The sequence below is a fragment of the Amblyomma maculatum genome, chromosome 1 (assembly GCF_055883805.1).
Source record: "Amblyomma maculatum isolate TAMU_Amacu chromosome 1, ASM5588380v1, whole genome shotgun sequence".
Classification (NCBI taxonomy): domain Eukaryota; kingdom Metazoa; phylum Arthropoda; class Arachnida; order Ixodida; family Ixodidae; genus Amblyomma; species Amblyomma maculatum.
Genome location: NC_139344.1, coordinates 172,069,907 through 172,094,839, shown reverse-complemented (window position 1 = coordinate 172,094,839; position 24,933 = coordinate 172,069,907). Strand labels below are relative to the sequence as shown.

The 24,933-nt window shown below is 49.1% G+C and overlaps 1 protein-coding gene and 4 pseudogenes across 1 annotated transcript; 3 read left to right on the top strand and 2 right to left on the bottom strand.

Moving 5' to 3' along the window:
- Window positions 1-7,468: 7,468 nt before the first annotated feature.
- LOC146204908 (forkhead box protein O-like) lies at window positions 7,469-9,565 on the top strand (annotated as a pseudogene).
- A 1,466-nt stretch (window positions 9,566-11,031) lies between these two features.
- Window positions 11,032-14,487, bottom strand: LOC146204907 (uncharacterized; annotated as a pseudogene).
- Window positions 14,488-16,311: 1,824 nt separating this feature from the next.
- LOC146204906 (forkhead box protein O-like) lies at window positions 16,312-17,113 on the top strand (annotated as a pseudogene).
- A 1,485-nt stretch (window positions 17,114-18,598) lies between these two features.
- On the bottom strand, window positions 18,599-22,050 carry LOC146204905 (uncharacterized). The gene is given in 2 exon segments (XM_084605444.1): window positions 18,599-21,135; window positions 21,138-22,050. Coding segments are annotated over 2 exon segments (3,450 nt in total).
- A 159-nt stretch (window positions 22,051-22,209) lies between these two features.
- LOC146204904 (forkhead box protein O-like) lies at window positions 22,210-24,676 on the top strand (annotated as a pseudogene).
- The last annotated feature ends 257 nt before the right edge of the window (window positions 24,677-24,933 follow it).

Here is a 24,933-nt window from a genome sequence, read left to right as displayed (position 1 = left end):
TGTAGTGGGTTAGGAAAGAGCAGTAGTCGGCAGTCCGGCAGTAATCGGCAGTAGACGGCTTCAGCAGCGGCTCTGGCCCGTTGCACCAGCATGAACTGATGCTGTGTGTCCGAGTCGGCTAGTAGGTCCTCCCACTGCTCAGGACTAGGGCTATCTATTTTAGGCAAGTTCCTAGACGGCCGGCCAGAAGGAACAGACCCAAGTAGGCAACACACGATTGTTTGGGTCTCTGACGCTGGGATGGAGGGTAACATTAGAGTAGATGCCGTCGTCCGAGGTTTCACTAGCCGGGCGGCGGAGCCATCGGTAGAGCCTTTCACAACACCAGAAACATACAGGGAAACAATACAAGCGTGTAGGGAGAGCCGTAGAAAGTATGCACTTCCACATGACGCACTAAGCCGAGAACAAGCCACTACACTTAGGCACCTACAAACAAACACATATCCAAACAGAGCCCTGTACCACAAGATATGGCCACACAATACAAAAGCGAATGTGTCTGGTGCGGAGACACTGCTACACTATACCGCACGACATGGGGATGCAGGGCAAGCCCCATAATGCCTAAAATAGGTAGCCCAGTAACAGGAACAGTAAGCAAATTTTGCTTTAGAGAAATGCCCGAACATTTGAGAAACATTCTCATGACGTAATTGTTAAATATTACATAATACATTCAGATCAATGTACTTCACCGAAAATCCCTTTTCGTCTAAATGCTGCTACTGTCTCCCGAACAAACTCGTTCCTGCCAAGGGGAGTAAAATAGCTTCATATGGGCCTAAGTATCGGTCTTTAGTTCGGGAATAAATACATCATTATAGTAGCATGATAACATGAATTCCATAGCCTTTCGGGACAATTTTATATCCAGCACCTTTTTTCCAAGTAGCCCTAATGTTTTCCTTCGCATAAGATTGAGTCAATGGTAATGATTAGTGTTAAATAAATAATCAGCCTCAAAATTCCTTACTAGAACAAGACAGCGCCCATGCTCAGTGTTTTTACGACGTCTTCGCAGCCACTGATTCGTAGCTTGAACTTTAAAGTTATTTAAAATTAATGGCTGATCGTCCTAAATTTTGTCAAGCGTGTAGAACTGCTCTCACAAAGCGAAATTTGTTGGCATTGTAAAAGTCATATTACACTACTAATTTACCATTTATCAACATCACACACATCAGAATCCTCCTAGCAGTGTTTGGCCCCGCCGGGGTGGCGCAGTGGTTACGGCGCTCGACAATTGTTCCCAAGGATGCGGGATCGAATCCCAGCCTCGTCGGCTGCTTTTCGATGGGGGCGAAAAACCAACGCGTCCGTGTGCTGTATACGATGTCAGTGCACGTTAATCAGTCCCTGGTGGTCGAAATTTCCAGAACGCTCCACTACTGTTTGGGACGTTAAACCCCACAAACTGAACCTTGTACATATAAGCACGCATTTCCGGAGTCCCGGCGACTGCTCGGCTGCTGCGTCTTGCCTGTTCCAACACAACACTTATACTTTCCTCGGCTTCAGGAAATATTTTAGCGTCATATGCACAGTGCTACACTACCCGATTCTCTGAAATTGGCCGCAAAAAGAATTCGCCTTGTTCTGAGCGCGGTAAACTAAACACACTTGAGCAGTCAGCTTTTCCGTTAGGCGATGTTTCCCGTACAATGTCAGCGTAACCTGTTTTATGTTTTAAGGCGAGAGCCTTGAATGCCTCATCGTTGTCAGCAGAGGGGTCATGCTTTCGAGAGCGAGAGTTAAAATAAACCTTGTCTCCACCGTGAATCGAACCACCATCCCTTGGGTCCCCCGCGAGGCGCTTTACCACTGCGCCACGGCCCGGATTTTATAACATGGTATTTATTACACGTAGTTATGTACAGAAAAGGTTAAGTACACAGACTATTTACAAAGCACTCGGCCGTTGTTGAGCTGCGCAACAGAAAACACAATTAAAAAGCAGGCAAAGATAAACACTGTGTCACCAGCGGAAACCAATCAGGTTGAAAGTCATTTTCATCATAAATGTCCTTCAGTTGCAGCATCATTCTGCTAAAATGGAATCTAGGTGGAACAGGTTCGACGTTGCGATCCAACATGCGTGTCTTCTACAAGCTATGAAGTCCAATAAGGAAAAACATGTCATATGGTTCGTAATCAGATTGTGCACACTGTATGAATTTAGAACAAAGTCTTGCTTTAGAGTTCTTTGCAGCACGTCCCAGAAGAGAATGGCGTCTTTGCAATTGATGAAACAGTGCTCAATTGTTTCAGGCACATCACACAGACGGCAGTTTACAGACGATACAAAAATATTTTTCCTATGGAGCTGTGTGTTAACAGGTAGAGCTTCGGTATGTAATTTAAAAAAAAAAATGTTTTTGTGCAAGGAGAAATCTGCATTTTACGCACCCTCTTTAACACATCATGACCCCTACGACAAAAGTATAAAGAACGATACAGTGGTGGCGGAAAAAGCATTGCTATCAATTTCTTGTATAGTACCTTGCACGAAACAGAATATAAGTACTCATTCCAGAATCGTACTGTCAAAACCCTCACTGATCCATAAACTTCCTGCATAAATCCTAGTAACTGTGGGCGATCAGTAAAATTTGAAGAAACCACTAAGTCGGGAAGCAGATTCATGAAATTAACTTGTAGGAATGCTCTAATAATCGGATGTGAACAATCACGAACTAAGCGAGCCCCCCTGCACAAACAGGTCTGAATAGTTTATCACGTCGAATCGGTTCAAAATTTGATGACCAAATAAAAGTCGCAAATATTCGGTGAAAACGCTGGATGTAATGTCTAGCACAGTGGAGGGCCTGAAGCACGTAATAAATTTTTGTCGCCAAAAACATGTTGCAGGCCTGAGCCCTACCGAAGATTGAGAGCCGATAGGGGAAAAATGTATTATCATAACGCTGGACGGCTGGAACTCGCTCTTTCCAGTAATTTGCACTTGACTTAAATGCATGCAGTAGAACGCCCAGATATTTAGGGGGCACACATGACCATTGAACTCCTGCATATAGGGGCGGTATTGAGCCCCACAACCAAGCCAAAGGCCGGAACTCTTGAAGTGATTTATCTGAGCACCAGAAATAATGCCAAATTGTTCTATGCTGGATATAACTTTTTCTATGCTTAGTCAGTGCAGAAAAACGCAAGATCATCCGCATATGCAAGCACTTTAACCTCAATTCCAAGAAGAGGGAAGCCATGGATACTATTGTTATGTAAAACACTCAGCCAAAGTGGCTCCAAGTAAAGAGCAAAAAGCAGCGGAGACATCGGACAGCCTTGCTTCATAGAAGAGTTGATTGGTATGGGGCTTGATTGGTGGCCATTTACAATCAGGCGAGTCGAACAATTCCTATAGCAAAGTTGCACCCCTTTCAGTACTACAGAACCAACATTCGCTCGCTCCAGAAGAGAAAACAGGAATGAATGACTAACTCGATCAAATGCTTTTGTGAGGTCGACCTGAAGTAAAGCAACATACTCGTGAGAGCAGGAGCACAATTCGAGGATTGTGTGCGCAATATGTACATTACTTAGAATGGCACATCCCCTCAAGCCGCACGTCTGGTGAAGGCCAATGAGAACCGACATAGTGAACTGTAGGCGATTTGATAAGATTTTGGCGAAAATCTTGTAATCCACATTTGCCAGTGTAATTGGTCTATAACCTTCCACTGAGCGTAATTTTTCTTCATCTGTGCTCTTTGGAATTAGGACTGTGTGGCATTTTTTAAGTCTCGGGAAGGGCTTCTAGATCAAAACTCATCACGAAGACATCTAGCAGGATAAGAGCAAGAACAGCCTTAAAAGCTTTGTAAAATTCAGAGGAAATGCCATCAGGACCAGGCGTTTTTGAGAGAGGTAACTGATCAATTGCCATTTCTACCTCCTGCTGCGTGAAAGAGCTATCGTGAAGCACTTTTCATCGTTCCCCTCGTCTACCATGAGGACGATAGCGGGATTCAGCGGGTGACAGATACTGCGCCTTTCCTTTCTTGCAAAGGGGTGAGCGACAGGGAGAAATGACAGTTTAGGTTAAAAGGTAAAGGAGTATAATACAATTTCCGCCGCCCCAGTTCAAGTGCTTCAGCTCATTTCCTTCCTTTACTATTTTTATTTTATTTTATAATAATAATAATAAAACCACTTACTACTACTTTCTTGAAAACGAATTATAGAACGCCGGTGAACTTGATGAGTTCACTGAAATGCTGGTTGTGTTTGACAAGGGGCGCGCGATGTACCGTCACGACAGGTCATGACGTCACCAGGCGATTATGCAACAAAAGTCGAGCATCCCACAGATATACCGAAATAAGCTAACCATCTTCCCTCTTCCTCGACACATGCACCCCATATACAACGAGGAAAGGAGGCAAAAGAGAGCAGAAGCACTCAAGAAGCGCTTCGAGCCACTGGGCAGCAACGCAGTTGCATACGTTGATGCGGCGAGTGGGAAGTCGGGTGCGGCGGTCGCAGCGGTAGCCCCGGTCGTCGACGGCCGAGGCGCCCCAGTATCGGCAGCAACTATCAGAAGCAGCAACTAAGAAACAGCTGAAGTTGCGATAGCGCTCGCTTGCGTAGGAACGGAAGCAAACATTCATAATTAGTGACAACAAAACAGTCACCTACAATTACGCAAAGGGCAGGATCGCACCAGAATCGGTGCGAATCCTGATCGGAAAACAGCTTACTAGAAAAGTCAGCTTAATGTGGACTCCAGCGCACGCGTCTGTTCCTGGTAACGAGGCAGCACACGAGTTAGCCCGAGGTCTCTACTTCCGGGTAACCGTGGAACCGCCTGATTGCCAGAATATGGACGAACGTCTATTAAATTACACAGAAATAGTCAAAAATTATAGACAAAGGTGAAAACTGGTGCCACCACCAGATAATAATCGTCTGAACAATAAAGGGGCGATCGCGTGGCGGCGTCTACAGGCAGGGAATTACATCCACCCGGTCTGAACATATCACGTCCAGAAAGGTGAGCGCCAGGACGATAAATGCAAATAATGTGGGAAGAGAGGGGCCCTCAACCACGTAATTTGGAAATGCGCTAGCTCCCCAGGGGCTAAGACAAAAATACTTAGTAGAGAAGCCTGGGTCTTCTGCGGAGCGAGGACCCATCTCTTCAGAAGCAAGCCATCCGCCTGGCGGAAGAGGCCGCAAGGAACCAAGACCTCTTTGCCTGCCTCTAATCGCGGAGGTCCCGGCCCCCGTCCCCTAGGCCTGCGTGCCCGGGGCGTGGAGTAGGGGGCCACCATTCTGGTGGAAATAAATGTTGTTCACACACACACACGCACACATGCATATACGATGCTGACCCCGCCAAACGTCCGATCCAGGCGTCCGAGCGGCGTCTTTCATTTGCCGCTTCCTCGAACGCCGCACCGCACAGCAAACAGAAGCAGGCCGAGATATCTTGGATGTGTTATTACAGCAGGCATCAGCGGCGTTTGAAATTGATTCACAGAATAGAAAAGGCGCAGTATCTGTCACAATTCTCCGCGGACACATGCACCACGCATTAAAGGAAGGTAGGAAGATGGGAGTGAAAGAAGAGAGGGAGATAGAGGTGCCGTAGTGGAGGGCTACTATCCACCGCGCTATAATGGTTTTCGCCTCATCGCACTTTGGTGGTACAAAGTGCCCTCTATAATTTTTTATAGCTATGGAGTTAACTCACGCACCAGATTTCGGGCATGCCCTTTGACAGTGATACCAAAGTAGAGACAGGAATTGTAAACGGCAGTCCTAAGCGAGTAAGAGAAATTTCCAAATAATTTCTTTTCTGATGAGCATAGTTGCGGCAGGAGAAGGTGTAATTGTCTATAGTTTCCACGTTATCGCCTGAAGCAAAAGCATTTCACGGCGTGAATCCACAACGACGTATACGTGAAGACTGAGGCGAGGAATTTGGCAACGCAAGAGCGTCACGGAGGTCTCAGGTATCCTCGTGCTGCAATATCGCACATTCCGACAAAAAATTTAAATGTTCAAAGTCCGCAGTTGCAAGGAGCGCCTTACTGCAGTATTTCAAACCTTTCAAAACGAGACATAGCAAAATATAGTTCGGTAGAGCAACTAGCAATTAATAGACCTCTCCCTGTTTGCAAACAATGTGACGTCAGTGAGACACGTGACGAAGGGGACGCGCCGCAGGGAAAACCGGCTTGGTGGGCAAAAGCGTCCTTTCCAGCCGGGTCTCCCGGCTACAAGAAGCAGCGGGAAGCTGCCCATTGCTGTGCCGTTTTAGCCTCAAATTGTGCTTTAGCCATATGCAGATCCGGCACAGTATGCATCACTCCTTGCCATGCGTACCCATTAGCAATTCTCATTTTGAAAAAGGTATAGTCTCGGCAAGCATGCAATTATTTTTCTTCTCCATGAACTGGCGTGGCTCTTTGCGGACGACCTGAAGTCCTCAGTTCAGTTCAGTTCAGTTCAGTCGTTCAGTCGTGTCCGACTCTTCGTGACCCTATGGACCATTTCACGCCACGCTTTCCGGTCTCTCACTATCTTCCTAACATCACATAACTTCATCTGCAGTGCCTCGAGGATGCCATCTAACCATCGCGTTCGCTGCCTACCCCTTCTCCGGCGACCGTCAACCTTTCCCAACATCAAATCTTTCTCCAGCGACTCCTCTCTTCTCATCAGATGACCAAAGTAGCTGAGTTTTAACTTTAGAATTTGACCCTCCAATGAGCAGTCAGGGTTTATGGTCGACAATATCGACTGATTTGATCTTCTGGCAGTCCAAGGAACTCTCAAGAGTCTTCGCCAGCACCACAATTCAAACGCGTCAATTCTTCGGCGGTCAGCCTTTTTCACAGTCCAACTCTCGCATCCTACCAAATGCTTAAAACGCCAATGACTTAAGCACTTTGGAAAAGGGGTCAATGCAGGCCTATTACAGGCAGCGGGTTTTTTTTTTTTTTTTAACCTTTCCTTCACAAAACCGACTGCTGGGCTCCACGAAGCGTGGACAGTTGTAAGCGAAAATAGTAGCGCACGCGCGAGATGATTCGTGCTTGGTTGGGTGATTTCCATCTCAAGTACAGAATTTTTAGTTTGTGTTATGTTTGGCCAGACAAACAAAATATATTATTGATACTTTACAGTCGGTGAGTGTGCGGGAAAAAATTATTTCCGCCTTGTCGTGCAGTCACAATCCTCTAAGCTGTGTTACGAGGAACCGTGAACTTTCCCCGCTGCTAGCAATACCACGCGAATGGGTGCCGTGGTATGGAAAGTAACAAAGCGCGTTTCGTACCACACAGTATTCATGCAAGGCGTACAAATATTCATATGTGCACTTAAATGATTCGAGTAAAACTCCTTTTTGATTGGGACACGACAGCCTTCGATTCCGTCTAGGGATGCGGCTGTACTTGAGCGATCATGCCGCTGGCGTGACCATGGGCATAACCTTGCAATGGAAGCCGTCTTGTGAGAGACCTAGCTCCATCAAAATGGCTAGCTGAACTGGAGTAAATTCAATGAGCAGAAAGAATATCTCAAAGCGCTGTCATTGATCGCATGCCGTCCGGGCCTTTTAGAGTGCGATATCGGTCACCATTCAGTACAATTCACATCGGAAGGGCAACAAATCCAACTAATAAGTGCATAATCGTTCTCCCAGAAATGCGTGAACGCATGAGTATACAAGAAAAATGTGCTCACCGTCAAGAACAATATCGAGGCCTATCAGCGGATGACGTTTGTAGCTTCGCTCTTCGCACAGCGGAAAAATGCATTTCGGCCGCTTCTAGAACGTAAGAAACACATCTGTTGGTCATCTTCGATCGAATATCACATCACATCAAACGACAGCTTGACGGCATTGAGGAAAACACAGCGAGTTTCACCAGACAAGACCAAACACTCCGCACCACGCCATCAGCAGCCTAATGTTTTGCCCACCAGGCCAAACCACGTGGCGGCCGCCCCCTTCGCTCCTCCTCCGATACGTCATTCGTGACGTGGGCCAGGTGAGGTCTATTAACAGGTGCATTGATAGCTGAATTCGCTAAGAAATCGGCCATTATATTGGAAGCAATGCCGGAACCCTCTGCAAACGTACATCTTGTACATGCAAGGGAAGTAAAAACGTAAAGGATTGCTTCGAAAGACGTGTCCTTTCCATCGCTGCTAAAACTAACAGGTAAGTCACAAAGTATGATTACGTAATGTTACTTGGAACTTTCTGAAGGGCCACACATATAAACTTCCAAGAATTCAGCGGTAAATATTGGCATGTAATCTGTTATCTGGGAAGAAAAACTGGAATCGAGTGAGAATTAGTGCAGGAAAATTGATAACTGCGGTTGTCGCGCGTCTCGCATGAAATATGTTTCTGATAGCGGTGGAGGGCATGTTTTTTCAAGGTCAGCCTCGTGGCAGGAGCGCGCACACTCAGGTCCACCATCTGATCATGAACTGAGTCCATATAACTGATGCTTAAGTTCTTCAAGTTCGATATTCCGAAGCAGTGTCCTTGCTGTAGAGCAATCTCCTCGCATTCGGGAGGTACGATCTCTGAAGGGTACATACAGGTTCTCCAATCGGTGCGAAATTTCCTTTGCCTGGTGCTCGGATTTTTGTTGTGAAATGCTGGGGAAAACGGATAGTGCGAATTTGTCCGTGGTCTACGGGTAGTAGCCGCAGTGCTCCATGCATTACTGCGCGGATCACCTCGGATTAGAGCAGACCCGATCGCTGACACGCGCCATGGACCTGCTAGCACATGTCGGGTCAGGCTTCGAGCCTACTGCAACACTTGGGCGCTTCCGCGGCGCGGATATCACGGCGATGAGAAGGCGGATCCACTGGAGATCCTCAAAAAGAATTCAGCGCGTCGCAACGCCTGGAAAACATGCAGGCCTGATTACGCATGCATTCCCGGATAAAGGCCTCATGCTGTCACAGATCTACGATTATATGGTGCAGAACACGCCCTATTTCAAGAACAAGGGCGAGAGCAACAGCTCCGCCGGCTGGACGAAATCGATCCGGCACACGCGGTCGTTGCACAGCCGATTCGTACGAGAACAAAGGCGCCGTCAAGAGCTAGTGGTGGATGCTGCATGAATGCGGACGACAAGCCCTGCAGCGCGGTGAAGCGCCGGGCTACGTCGATAGAAACACCTCGCTACCAGAAGAGAGACCAGTTCAAGAAGCTGAAAGCCCGGCGGCCGTCCCCGAGTCCATCCTCGTCGGTAGGGAGTTAGGACCAGTTCCCTGGATCGTCTCCAGCTAGTCGACTCGAGCTGCAGCACTGCAGTCAGTTGCAACAGCTGTCCGTCTCGCCATCTGGCTGGCCGCCCCTGATGCGCCTACCCGCTGGCCGACGCGCTCACCCAGTTCATGACTTATAATAGGCGACCGGCATGAGACTGCGTCACCGCCGCCGCTGGAGCCCTTCTCGTCGCAAGTGATGAGTCATCTGCCAGCGTTCCGCTTCTACCTTCCTCACGACTTGGACCTCGCCCAGGACTCACTGACACTCAGGCCCCCGTGCCAAGTACCATAGAGCAGCTTTAAGTACAATGACTACATAGCTCTCCCTTTGTGGTATACGCATATTGTGCGTCGCCGCCATGTCTCGCCAGCGGCACGCAGAAACCTCGGTACTATCGTGCTATCGTACGCTGTACATATCCCTTTTATTGGCTTCGAGATCGAGCTTACTGGCCACCTTGCGGCGCAGCGGTGAACCCCAGTCATTGTGGATGCGTATTCGCATCATGTGCCAGCCAGCAGCGATTTACGTGCGCCCGTGCGGGGTGTACAAGCGTGTATTTGTTTGTTTCGCGGCTGTCATGCGTTTTTGCTGACCTGTCTGGCTCTTGCAATATAAATCTGAAAAAGGTATTATCCCACGGTCAAAAAAAGAAAAAAGAATGTCTGTCCCTATCGAGTATGTCAGGCTGTATATACCGGGTGTGCAGGCTAATTTCAGCCAAAGGTTAAAGAAAAAAATATCTGAGATTGGCTAGGATAGCCACGTATATGCAACTGCCAGCCATTTGCGCACCAGATGTATTTTTTTTCCAAAATTAACTAAAGAGTAATTAAGATAATTTTTCTAATTTAATAAGTATTGCCTTTAGAGAAAGAATGTTATTTGCAGACTTGGAGAGTACATTCTGAAACCTACATTCTATTTATTTCCGATAAATAAAACCTCACGTGTATCTTTTTTCCAGGCTCTAAGAAAGCACGCAAAATTAAAAAAAAAAAAAAGAATCACGTGACTAACCCATTCGTGCGCCGCGATTTCGGTGCTCTCAATCGTAGTTTTAATGAAATAAATTGGCTGTGGCCTTTGCTCGAAATCCCAGTCTCAGAGGTAGGCTGATATTTTGGCAATGGTTGCAGCCAGCGCGGTGAGCTCGCGGCGACTTGCGCACGTCACGTTCGCCGACTCCCTGAAGTGGACGAAAAAACCCATCGCAGTCATATCGGCCTGCCGCGGCAATGCGGTCAAGAAGCCAAGGCCACAGCTGATTTCATTCACTGAAGGCCAGGTTCAAAGCAGCACAATCATGGCGCACGAATGCGCCAGTCACGTGATGAAGCCGTAAAAGCGTGCCTGTGTGGCCTATGGGTAACGTGAATGCAAGGGTATCGGCAGGTTGATCCTAATTATCACCCTCCCATATGAAGGAAAAACCCGAGTTTTCAGCCCCTGCCAAACAATGTCGGGCAATGACGTTATGTACAAACAGTGCGCGGCCATGTGGCCTGCAAGCAACTTCCTGCCAAATCCATACACGGGATTTTTCGCTCACAACGTACACGAACGCCGGCGTCCACGCCGGATTTTCTGTGAAATGGACCTTTACCGCTATCGCGTTAAACCTAAATTTAAATTAGGACACCTGCAAGATGTCGCCAATTATGCTCCCCTTTATTGTTTACACAATTCGTCAATTTGCAGCATGAGGTGCAGGAGACAGCTGGTCACTGGAGCAAGCACTCATGCCGGTGGCTTTCTCACCAGTTGGAGTCTTCGGGGTTTTTAATATTGCTCCTTAACTCGGCAATCAGCTGTAGTCCTGTTTTCATCAGTTCTTCGGACCGTTGCACCATCTGTGCGTACCTTGCCTGATGTACTTCCATGGGCTCATTAAACAGATTCGGTTTGTTCTGCTGCTGCAAGGGGGTGTAGTCGTCAATTTTGTAGTACCTTTTTATTCCGGTCTTCTCCAAGGCGGCGTTGAGATACGCTGCCCACTCTGCCTGACTCCAGTGTATCGAGCCTTGTGGCAGTTTCAGAGACTCCCCTTTAGGCGGGTTTCCGCTATAGGAGCTGTCGGCATTGGACCCATTCATGCGCAGGGGAAAAACGTGGGCTTCATTGGAGCCTGGAGGCTGCATCCTGTCCAGCTCATTCAGCCGGGTCCTGATCGAGTTTCGAAGGTGGGCCGGAGTGTTGCCCATAAGTGGGTCCATCTTCACGCTTGGGTTTTGCTTGCTCAGCTGGTGGAGCACATTAATGTTCTCGTCAAATTTGTCCTCGGTGGCTAGCATATACACAATATTCTTGAACTGTTGCTCGACTGCCTTCTGCGCGCGCTGGTCGTCGCTCTTATTTAGAGATTCACCAGTGGTACCCTTGATGACATAGATGTCAGCACTTTTTCGCGCATGCATCATGAGCATCTCGATTATCGTACTAATAAGGGACGACTCCTCGTGTCCAGGGACCATTTCAGTATACTCCAGCAACTTATGACCCTTCAGTGTAGCCAGCTTGTAGACGATGGTTCGCATTGTCCGCAGGGGTGTGTTCGAGGCCCGCTTCTCCCAGAAGGAACCCTAGTAAGCCTTCAGGAACAAATGCAGATCGAGGAGGACCATGTCCAGGCTCAGTTCATCTGCGCAGCTTTCCAGCGAGGATATCATCTTCCACAGACACTTGAGGACTATCTCGATGTGCTTTTCGGGCATCTGGATACTCATGTTGCCCAGGCAGTCGTGCATGGGCCTTATCAATGCGCCGAGTACGCGGGTGTAGTTTCCTTTGCGAATGATTTGCGCAAGGAGGTCGTTAACGGAGCGCTGCATCTCAGGTCCCTGGCGGAGCTCGATGACGCGCTTGTCTTTAGCCACCCTCAGCAACTGAGAAAGCAGTTCCTGCAAGATGTCTCTGCTCACCTGTCGCCCCAATGGACGGCCATCAAACATCTTGAAAAGCGAAGCGGCAATTTGCCTATACACGTTGACCACTTCTGCATTTGCAACTCGGTCGTCGGTGACGTGTTTGCAGTGCAATAGTGCGTACTGCGCAGCCAGCACGCTCACTAGCTTGTCGGCAGAGTCAAGGAGCACCGAGCCCATATCTTTGTCCAACAGGCCATTCAGCTTAGTCAGGCCTTCGAGCATAAGGGGTATCTCCACTGATGCCAGCTGGTAAATGAGGGGGCCCAGGAAATGTGCATCACGGGAAAGCTCGCGAACACGATGGCATGGCAGGCTGGTACTCTTTTCCAGTCTTCTGCAGGGCATCTCTATAGCCGGTTCAGCCAAAATGAAATCGGTGTCCACTTCCTGCAGGTTGATGCACCTGGGTGGAGCCGAAGCAGCCTGCTCCATCATGTTCTCTAAGCACGAGCTCAGAGTCACATCTAGCGACAGCGGACGAGCTTCAGAGGGATCCCTCCTGCGGGACCTCCTGTCACCCACCTCCTTCGGCCCAGCTATGGGTTCCACGGTGATTGCCGATGAAAACACTGCAGACTGTGGGCGTGGTGGTGTTGCTTTCTGGATTGTAGGCGACTCTTCAGGGGGCAAAATTGGCTGATCTTCATCCGGTGACATTGCGTCCGGATGGTTGGGTGGTGGCGCTGGAGAGGCCACGGGTTGTGGCGCCTTTGTGACAACAGGAGAGGCTGCTCCTGTTGCTGCTGCAGGCTTGCCTTCGGCCTTCTGAGGTGGGGCAGCAAGAACTTCTGCCTTTTCACAGCACGCTTTAACCTTTTCCATTTTGATATTGTCCACGTCTACTAGGAAAGGCATGATAACGCGCTCCCCAACCACTTTCATCGCAGTCCCCAAGGCCATACTCGAACTTTCTCTGACGGCTGGGTCGGAGTCATTAAGCGTCTTGAGTAGTGTAGTCACCAGTGCATTTAGGAGCCTTTTGTTCAGCATAGCAGGAGTCGATTTGGAAAAAACGCGCATCAGGAAATTAGTTATTTCCCTTTTTATCTGCGGATTTTTGTTGTATAGAACTGCCGTGACATCTTCCAGGATGGCTTCCAAATTTGTAGCCTGAAAAGCGTTGTCCAGGGCTTCCCTCAGTGCGGTGATGACGTTCTGTTTCTTCTCCTTAAACTTCTCAATGTATGTTGATATACACGAATTGGCGTAAGCATGAAACTTCTGCCTCAAGCCAGCGGCCAGCCCAGCCAGGCATTTGGCAGCCAGCACCACGATGACCACATTGCTGTCCTTGGCCACCATCCTCTTCAGCACTTTGATGAGATCGGCGTAATCGCCAGTCTCTAGCTTGGGGTTGCTTACAAGCTCAAGCAGGTTCTCGAGCGCCTCTTTTCGTTCCTGCCATTTTTTGGCCTCGCATCGCAAGTAAAAGTCATTGGGAAGCTTGGATAGGATTTCAACAGCTTCCAACAGCTCGTATGCATCCACAGGAGTTTCAGCGTCACCACCACACTCCTCATCCTCTTCACCGCCGTCCACTGCACTTGAGCCAGCTTCAGCTGTTTGCGCTTTTTTCAGCTGCTCAGAACGGATATAACGCTCGGGGGTCGCGGTCCCCTTCTCCACTTTGGCGAACTCTGTCTCAAGCTCAGACAGTTGAACCGGCTTCAGAGACTGCAGCAGAGGCTTCAGTGCATCACCAATCCAGCGGAATAGTTCAATGGTACACATTTTACCCTCTTCCCGCACAGTTTTGTTTCGATGTTCAAGCAACTTCGGGAGGGCCTTGACGAGAGGCTTAACGGATATCACGCGAGCGCCAAATAGATGCAGGCATTCCCTCAGCGTGGTCACGCATCCGGACACTATCTTCGGGTTCTTGTTGTCAAGGGCTTTCACAAGCTCCTGAACAACTGTCTCCTGTTTCTCGAATTCGACATACATGAAAATGATCTCATGAGCCAGCTCTCGTTTCTTTTGTTTAGGGGCTGCGATGCAGTTGGAGACAAGCCCCGTTAGAATATCATAAATTACACGATTGGCCAGGTGAGCATTTTCGACGAATGATAGGACAGCTGTCAGGCCTTTCTCCTGCGATACCACATTGTTGTCAGTGGCAAAGTTCTTGATGAGCGGCAAAAATTTTTGGAACTCTGTACCTTGAGGGTCTGTGGCTGCGCGAAATAACTTTGCTGCATCTTCATATCCACTCAAACGAGCCTTCCAGAACTTGTGTTGACATCGGTCCTCAACAGTCAACTTCTGGTATTCCGTATCCTCTGCCATACTCTTTTGACAGAAGCCAAACCAAATACCGTTGATGAGCGGCCGCTTCGAAACACACCTATGCAAGAATACACCTCAGTCAGAACAGTGCTGTCATTGGGTCGCCTTCGAATAGAGGCAACGAATTTTAGCGTAGATGAAAATGAGCAAGTCTCGACAATGCACACCAACCTTTGTGCTCAGCCGTATAGGTACACGCTGGCTACGCAGTGTCGTGAACTACGAAGGCAGCGATGAGTGGGCACAGGGAAGCCTTCTTCTTCCTTAACTCATGACACATATTCACGAGGGAGAATTACGCTTCTTTTTATTTCCTCCTTCTCGCCTTTGTACACATGACACATACCCGCAGTGGGGGATTGGCCAGGGTCCAGTGAAGGGTCATAAGTTGGATACATGATATCGACTTAGGATGTATAATATATATCTTGAATCAGTAATTTGTGCTGGCAAAAATAAATTGGAGAAAAGGTTGAGACGGTATAGGGTTGGTATTAAACTAATCAAAAGAAAATAAACAATACAGATAAAACATCCACATACAATCAAGACGCAAAAGAGCTAACAAACAAATCTTCCACTCGCAATATAGCTATGGAGTAACTCACGCACCGGATTTCGGACATGCCCTTTGACAGTGGCAGTTAAGTAGAGGCATGGCCGGGCTAAAGGGGAGACAGGCGCGCGCCTCTCTCCCCTTTAGCCCGGCCATGGTAGAGGGGGACAGGAATTGTAAACGGCATTCCTAAGCGAGTAACAGAAATTTCCGAATATTTCTTCTTTGATGAGCATAGTTTCGGCAGGAGAAGGTGCAATGGTCTATAGTTTCCACATTATCGCATGAAACAAAAGCATTTTACGGCGTGAATCCACAACGACATATATGTGAAGACTGAGGCGAGGCATTTTGCAACGCAAGAGCGTCACGGAGGTCTCAGGTATCCTCGTGCTGCAATACCGCACATTCCGACAAAAAGTTAAATGTTCAAAATCCGCAGTTGCAAGTAGCGCCTTATATAGCTCAAGGACTGCAATATTTCAAACCTTTTTCCAAACGAGACATAACAAACTAATGTTCGGTAGAACAAGTGGCAATTAACAGACGCATTGATAGCTGGCCATTATATTGGAAGTAATGCCGGAATGCCCCGGAACCCTCTCTAAACGCACATCCTGTGCATGTAACGGAAGGGAAAACGTAAAGGATTGCTTCGAAAGACGTGTGCTTGCCATCGCTGCTAAAACTAACACGCAGTCACAAAGTATAGTTACGTAATGTTACTGAGAACTTTCTGAAAAGCCAAACACATCAACTTCCAAGAATTCAGCAGTAAATATTGGCGTGTAATCTGTTATCTGGACAGAGAAACTGGAATCAAATGCCCGGGAATTATTACAGGAAAATTTATCCCCGTGGTTGTCGTGCGTCTCGCAGGAGATGTTTCTGATAGTAAACTCGGAGGATGGCATGTTCTTCCAAGATCAGCCTCGTGGTAGGAGCGCGCACACTCAGGTCCACTATCTGATCATGAATTGCGTCCACATAACTGATGCTTAAGTTCTTCAAGCTCGATATTCCGAAGCGGTGTCCTTGCTGTAGAGCAATCTCCTCGCATTCGGGAGGTACAATCTCTGAAGGGTACATACAGGTTCTCCAATCGGTGCGAAATTTCCTTTGCCTGGTGCTCGGATTTTTGTCGTGAAATGCTGGGGAAAACGGATAGTGCGAATTTGTCCGTGGTCTACGGGTAGTAGCCGCAGTGCTCCATGCATTACTGCGCGGATCACCTCGGATTAGAGCAGACCCGATCGCTGACACGCGCCATGGACCTGCTAGCACATGTCGGGTCAGGCTTCGAGCCTACTGCAACACTTGGGCGCTTCCGCAGCGCGGATATCACGGCGATGAGAAGGCGGATCCACTGGAGATCCTCAAAAAGAATTCAGCGCGTCGCAACGCCTGGAAAACATGCAGGCCTGATTACGCATGCATTCCCGGATAAAGGCCTCATGCTGTCACAGATCTACGATTATATGGTGCAGAACACGCCCTATTTCAAGAACAAGGGCGAGAGCAACAGCTCCGCCGGCTGGACGAAATCGATCCGGCACACGCGGTCGTTGCACAGCCGATTCGTACGAGAACACAGGCGCCGTCAAGAGCTAGTGGTGGATGCTGCATGAATGCGGACGACAAGCCCTGCAGCGCGGTGAAGCGCCGGGCTACGTCGATAGAAACACCTCGCTACCAGAAGAGAGACCAGTTCAAGAAGCTGAAAGCCCGGCGGCCGTCCCCGAGTCCATCCTCGTCGGTAGGGAGTTAGGACCAGTTCCCTGGGTCGCCTCCAGCTAGTCGACTCGAGCTGCAGCACTGCAGTCAGTTGCAACAGCTGTCCGTCTCGCCATCTGGCTGGCCGCCCCTGATGCGCCTACCCGCTGGCCGACGCGCTCACCCAGTTCATGACTTATAATAGGCGACCGGCATGAGACTGCGTCACCGCCGCCGCTGGAGCCCTTCTCGTCGCAAGTGATGAGTCATCTGCCAGCGTTCCGCTTCTACCTTCCTCACGACTTGGACCTCGCCCAGGACTCACTGACACTCAGGCCCCCGTGCCAAGTACCATAGAGCAGCTTTAAGTACAATGACTACATAGCTCTCCCTTTGTGGTATACGCATATTGTGCGTCGCCGCCATGTCTCGCCAGCGGCACGCAGAAACTTCGGTACTATCGTGCTATCGTACGCTGTACATATCCCTTTTATTGGCTTCGAGATCGAGCTGACTGGCCACCTTGCGGCGCAGCGGTGAACCCTAGTCATTGTGGATGCGTATTCGCATCATGTGCCAGCCAGCAGCGATTTACGTGCGCCCGTGCGGCGTGTACAAGCGTGTATTTGTTTGTTTCGCGGCTGTCATGCGTTTTTGCTGACCTGTCTGGCTCTTGCAATATAAATCTGAAAAAGGTATTATCCCACGGTCAAAAAAAGAAAAAAGAATGTCTGTCCCTATCGAGTATGTCAGGCTGTATATACCGGGTGTGCAGGCTAATTTCAGCCAAAGGTTAAAGAAAAACATCTTTGAGATAGGCTAGGATAGCCACTTGTATGCAGCTGCCAGCCATTTGCGCACCACATGTATTTTATTTTCAAAATTAACTAAAGAGTAATTAAGATAATTTTTCTAATTTAATAAGTATTGCCTTTAGAGAATGAATGTTATTTGCAGACCTGGAGAGCACATTCTGAAACCTACATTCCATTTATTTCCGATAAAGAAAACCTCAAGTGTATCTTTTTTCCAGGCTCTAAGAAAGCCCGCGAATTCCCCCCCCCCCCCAAAAAAAAAGAATCACGTGACTAACCCATTTGTGCGCCGCTATTTTGGGGCTCTCAATCGTAGTTTTACTGAAATAAATTGGCTGTGGCCTTTATTCGAAAGCCCAGTCTCAGAGGTAGGCTGATATTTTGTTAATAGTTGCAGCCAGCGCGGTGAGGTCGCGGCGACTTGCACCGTCTCGTTCGCCGACTCCCTGAAGTGGACGAAAAAAATCATCGCAGTCATATCGGCCTGCCGCGGCAATGCGGTCAAGAAGCCAAGGCCACAGCTGATTTCATTCACTGAAGGCCAGGTTCAAATCAGCACAATCATGGCGCACGAATGCGCCAGTCACGTGATGAAGCCGTAAAAGCGTGCCTGTGTGGCCTATGCGTAACGTGAATGCAAGGGTATTGGCAGGTTGATCCTAATATCACCCTCCCATATGAAGGAAAAACCAGAGTTTTCAGCCCCTGCCAAACAATGTCAGGCAATGACACTAAGTACAGACAGTGCAGACAGTGCGCGGCCATGTGACCTGCAAGCAACTTCTTGCCAAATCCATACACGGGATTTTTCGCTCACAACGTACACGAACGCCGGCGGCCACGCCGGATTCTCTGTGAAATGGACCTTAACCGCTATCGCGTTAAACCTAAATTTAAATTAAGACACCTGCGAGATGTAGCCAATTATGCTCCCTTTTATTGTTTACACAATTCGTCAATTTGCAGCAAAAGGTGCAGCAGACAGCTGATCACTGTGGAGCAAGCACTCATGCCGGTGGCTTTCTCATCAGTTGGAGTCTTCGGGGTTTTTAATATTGCTCCTTAACTCGGCAATCAGCTGTAGTCCTGTTTTCATCAGTTCTTCGGACCGTTGCACCATCTGTGCGTACCTTGCCTGATGTACTTCCATGGGCTCATTAAACAGATTCGGTTTGTTCTGCTGCTGCAAGGGGGTGTAGTCGTCAATTTTGTAGTACCTTTTTATTCCGGTCTTCTCCAAGGCGGCGTTGAGATACGCTGCCCACTCTGCCTGACTCCAGTGTATCGAGCCTTGTGGCAGTTTCAGAGAGTCCCCTTTAGGCGGGTTTCCGCTATAGGAGCTGTCGGCATTGGACTCATTCATGCGCAGGGGAAAAACGTGGGCTTCATTGGAGCCTGGAGGCTGCATCCTGTCCAGCTCATTCAGCCGGGTCCTGATCGAGTTTCGAAGGTGGGCCGGAGTGTTGCCCATAAGTGGGTCCATCTTCACGCTTGGGTTTTGCTTGCTCAGCTGGTGGAGCACTTGAATGTTCTCGTCAAATTTGTCCTCGGTGGCTAGCATATGCACAATATTCTTGAACTGTTGCTCGACTGCCTTCTGCGCGCGCTGGTCGTCGCTGTTATTTAGAGATTCACCAGTGGTACCCTTGATGACATAGATGTCAGCACTTTTTCGCGCATGCATCATGAGCATCTCGATTATCGTACTAATAAGGGAGGACTCCTCGTGTCCTGGGACCATTTCAGCATACTCCAGCAACTTATGACCCTTCATAGTAGCCAGCTTGTAGACGATGGTGCGCATTGTCCGCAGGGGTGTGTTCGAGGCCCGCTTCAACCAGAAGGAACCTGGGTAAGCCTTCAGGAACAAATGCAGATCGAGGAGGACCATGTCCAGGCTCAGTTCATCTGCGCAGCTTTCCAGCGAGGATATCATCTTCCACAGACACTTGAGGACTATCTCGATGTGCTTTTCGGGCATCTGGATACTCATGTTGCCCAGGCAGTCGTGCATGTGCCTTATCAATGCGCCGAGTACGCGGGTGTAGTTTCCTTTGCGAATGATTTGCGCAAGGAGGTCGTTAACGGAGCGCTGCATCTCAGGTCCCTGGCGGAGCTCGATGACGCGCTTGTCTGTAGCCACCCTCAGCAACTGAGAAAGCAGTTCCTGCAAGATGTCTCTGCTCACCTGTCGCCCCAATGGACGGCCATCAAACATCTTGAAAAGCGAAGCGGCAATTTGCCTATACACGTTGACCACTTCTGCATTTGCAACTCGGTCATCGGTGACGTGTTTGCAGTGCAATAGTGCGTACTGCGCAGCCAGCACGCTCACAAGCATGTCGGCAGAGTCAAGGAGCACCGAGCCCATATCTTTGTCCAACAGGCCATTCAGCTTAGTCAGGCCTTCGAGAATAAGGGGTATCTCCACTGATTCCAGCTGGTAAATGAGGGGGCCCAGGAAATGTGCATCACGGGAAAGCTCGCGAACACGATGGCATGGCAGGCTGGTACTCTTTTCCAGTCTTCTGCAGGGCATCTCTATAGCCGGTTCAGCCAAAATGAAATCGGTGTCCACTTCCTGCAGGTTGATGCAGCTGGGTGGAGCCGAAGCAGCCTGCTCCATCATGTTCTCTAAGCACGAGCTCAGAGTCACATCTAGCGACAGCGGACGAGCTTCAGAAGGATCCCCCCTGCGGGACCTCCTGTCCCCCACCTCCTTCGGCCCAGCTATGGGTTCCACGGTGACTGCCGATGAAAACACTGCAGACTGTGGGCGTGGTGGTGTTGCTTTCTGGATTGTAGGCGACTCTTCAGGGGGCAAAATTGGCTGACCATCATCGGGTGACATTGCGTCCGGATGGTTGGGTGGTGGCGCTGGAGAGGCCACGGGTTGTGGCGCCTTTGTGACAACAGGAGAGGCTGCTCCTGTTGCTGCTGCAGGCTTGCCTTCGGCCTTTTGAGGTGGGGCAGCAAGAACTTCTGCCTTTTCACAGAACTCTTTAACCCTTTCCATTTTGATATTGTCCACGTCTACTAGGAAAGTCATGATAACGCGCTCCCCAACCACTTTCATCGCAGTCCCCAAGACCATACTCGAACTTTCTCTGACGGCTGGGTCGGAGTCATTCAGCGTCTTGAGTAGTGTAGTCACCAGTGCATTTAGGAGCCTTTTGTTCAGCACAGCAGGAGTCGATTTGGAAAAAACGCGCACCAGGAAATGAGTTATTTCCCTTTTTATCTGCGGATTTTTGTTGTATAGAGCTGCCGTGACATCTTCCAGGATGGCTTCCAAATTTGTAGCCTGAAAAGCGTTGTCCAGGGCTTCCCTCAGTGCAGTGATGACGTTCTGTTTCTTCTCCTTAAACTTCTCAATGTATGTTGATATACACGAATTGGCGTAAGCATGAAACTTCTGCCTCAAGCCAGCGGCCAGCCCAGCCAGGCATTTGGCAGCCAGCACCACGATGACCACATTGCTGTCCTTGGCCACCATCCTCTTCAGCACTTTGGTGAGATCGGCGTAATCGCCAGTCTCTAGCTTGGGGTTGCTTACAAGCTCAGCAGGCTCTCGAGCGCCTCTTTTCGTTCCTGCCATTTTTTGGCCTCGCATCGCAAGTAAAAGTCATTGGGAAGCTTGGATAGGATTTCAACAGCTTCCAACAGCTCGTATGCATCCACAGGAGTTTCAGCGTCACCACCACACTCCTCATCCTCTTCACCTCCGTCCACTGCACTTGAGCGAGCTTCAGCTGTTTGCGCTTTTTTCAGCTGCTCAGAACGGATATAACGCTCGGGGGTCGCGGTCCCCTTCTCCACTTTGGCGAACTCTGTCTCAAGCTCAGACAGTTGAACCGGCTTCAGAGACTGCAGCAGAGGCTTCAGTGCATCACCAATCCAGCGGAATAGTTCAATGGTACACATTTTACCCTCTTCCCGCACAGTTTTGTTTCGATGTTCAAGCAACTTCGGGAGGGCCTTGACGAGAGGCTTAACGGAGATCACGAGAGCGCCAAATAGATGCACGCATTCCCTCAGCGTGGTCACGCATCCGGACACTATCTTCGGGTTCTTGTTGTCAAGGGCTTTCACAAGCTCCTGAACAACTGTCTCCTGTTTCTCGAATTCGACATACATGAAAATGATCTCATGAGCCAGCTCTCGTGTCTTTTGTTTAGGGGCTGCGATGCAGTTGGAGACAAGCCCCGTTAGAATATCATAAATTACACGATTGGCCAGGTGAGCATTTTCGACGAATGATAGGACAGCTGTCAGGCCTTTCTCCTGCGATACCACATTGTTGTCAGTGGCAAAGTTCTTGATGAGCGGCAAAAATTTTTGGAACTCTGTACCTTGAGGGTCTGTGGCTGCGCGAAATAACTTTGCTGCATCTTCATATCCACTCAAACGAGCCTTCCAGAACTTGTGTTGACATCGGTCCTCAACAGTCAACTTCTGGTATTCCGTATCCTCTGCCATACTCTTTTGACAGAAGCCAAACCAAATACCGTTGATGAGCGGCCGCTTCGAAACACACCTATGCAAGAATACACCTCAGTCAGAACAGTGCTGTCATTGGGTCGCCTTCGAATAGAGGCAACGAATTTTAGCGTAGATGAAAATGAGCAAGTCTCGACAATGCACACCAACCTTTGTGCTCAGCCGTATAGGTACACGCTGGCTACGCAGTGTCGTGAACTACAAAGGCAGCGATGAGTGGGCACAGGGAAGCCTTCTTCTTCCTTAACTCATGACACATATTCACGAGGGAGAATTACGCTTCTTTTTATTTCCTCCTTCTCGCCTTTGTACACATGACACATACCCGCAGTGGGGGATTGGCCAGGGTCCAGTGAAGGGTCATAAGTTGGATACATGATATCGACTTAGGATGTATAATATATATCTTGAATCAGTAATTTGTGCTGGCAAAAATAAATTGGAGAAAAGGTTGAGACGGTATAGGGTTGGTATTAAACTAATCAAAAGAAAATAAACAATACAGATAAAACATCCACATACAATCAAGACGCAAAAGAGCTAACAAACAAATCTTCCACTCGCAATATAGCTATGGAGTAACTCACGCACCGGATTTCGGACATGCCCTTTGACAGCGGCAGTTAAGTAGAGGCATGGCCGGGCTAAAGGGGAGACAGGCGCGCGCCTCTCTCCCCTTTAGCCCGGCCATGGTAGAGGGGGACAGGAATTGTAATCGGCATTCCTAAGCGAGTAACAGAAATTTCCGAATATTTCTTCTTTGATGAGCATAGTTTCGGCAGGAGAAGGTGCAATGGTCTATAGTTTCCACATTATCGCATGAAACAAAAGCATTTTACGGCGTGAATCCACAACGACATATATGTGAAGACTGAGGCGAGGCATTTTGCAACGCAAGAGCGTCACGGAGGTCTCAGGTATCCTCGTGCTGCAATACCGCACATTCCGACAAAAAGTTAAATGTTCAAAATCCGCAGTTGCAAGTAGCGCCTTATATAGCTCAAGGACCGCAATATTTCAAACCTTTTTCCAAACGAGACATAACAAACTAATGTTCGGTAGAACAAATGGCAATTAACAGACGCATTGATAGCTGGCCATTATATTGGAAGTAATGCCGGAATGCCCCGGAACCCTCTCTAAACGCACATCCTGTGCATGTAACGGAAGGGAAAACGTAAAGGATTGCTTCGAAAGACGTGTGCTTGCCATCGCTGCTAAAACTAACACGCAGTCACAAAGTATAGTTACGCAATGTTACTGAGAACTTTCTGAAAAGCCAAACACATCAACTTCCAAGAATTCAGCAGTAAATATTGGCGTGTAATCTGTTATCTGGACAGAGAAACTGGAATCAAATGCCCGGGAATTATTACAGGAAAATTTATCCCCGCGGTTGTCGTGCGTCTCGCAGGAGATGTTTCTGATAGTAATCTCGGAGGATGGCATGTTCTTCCAAGATCAGCCCCGTGGTAGGAGCGCGCACACTCAGGTCCACTATCTGATCATGAATTGCATCCACATAACTGATGCTTAAGTTCTTCAAGCTCGATATTCCGAAGCGGTGTCCTTGCTGTAGAGCAATCTCCTCGCATTCGGGAGGTACGATCTCTGAAGGGTACATACAGGTTCTCCAATCGGTGCGAAATTTCCTTTGCCTGGTGCTCGAATTTTTGTCGTGAAATGCTGGGGAAAACGGATAGTGCGAATTTGTCCGTGGTCTACGGGTAGTAGCCGCAGTGCTCCATGCATTACTGCGCGGATCACCTCGGATTAGAGCAGACCCGATCGCTGACACGCGCCATGGACCTGCTAGCACATGTCGGGTCAGGCTTCGAGCCTACTGCAACACTTGGGCGCTTCCGCGGCGCGGATATCACGGCGATGAGAAGGCGGATCCACTGGAGATCCTCAAAAAGAATTCAGCGCGTCGCAACGCCTGGAAAACATGCAGGCCTGATTACGCATGCATTCCCGGATAAAGGCCTCATGCTGTCACAGATCTACGATTATATGGTGCAGAACACGCCCTATTTCAAGAACAAGGGCGAGAGCAACAGCTCCGCCGGCTGGACGAAATCGATCCGGCACACGCGGTCGTTGCACAGCCGATTCGTACGAGAACAAAGGCGCCGTCAAGAGCTAGTGGTGGATGCTGCATGAATGCGGACGACAAGCCCTGCAGCGCGGTGAAGCGCCGGGCTACGTCGATAGAAACACCTCGCTACCAGAAGAGAGACCAGTTCAAGAAGCTGAAAGTCCGGCGGCCGTCCCCGAGTCCATCCTCGTCGGTAGGGAGTTAGGACCAGTTCCCTGGGTCGCCTCCAGCTAGTCGACTCGAGCTGCAGCACTGCAGTCAGTTGCAACAGCTGTCCGTCTCGCCATCTGGCTGGCCGCCCCTGATGCGCCTACCCGCTGGCCGACGCGCTCACCCAGTTCATGACTTATAATAGGCGACCGGCATGAGACTGCGTCACCGCCGCCGCTGGAGCCCTTCTCGTCGCAAGTGATGAGTCATCTGCCAGCGTTCCGCTTCTACCTTCCTCACGACTTGGACCTCGCCCAGGACTCACTGACACTCAGGCCCCCGTGCCAAGTACCATAGAGCAGCTTTAAGTACAATGACTACATAGCTCTCCCTTTGTGGTATACGCATATTGTGCGTCGCCGCCATGTCTCGCCAGCGGCACGCAGAAACTTCGGTACTATCGTGCTATCGTACGCTGTACATATCCCTTTTATTGGCTTCGAGATCGAGCTGACTGGCCACCTTGCGGCGCAGCGGTGAACCCTAGTCATTGTGGATGCGTATTCGCATCATGTGCCAGCCAGCAGCGATTTACGTGCGCCCGTGCGGCGTGT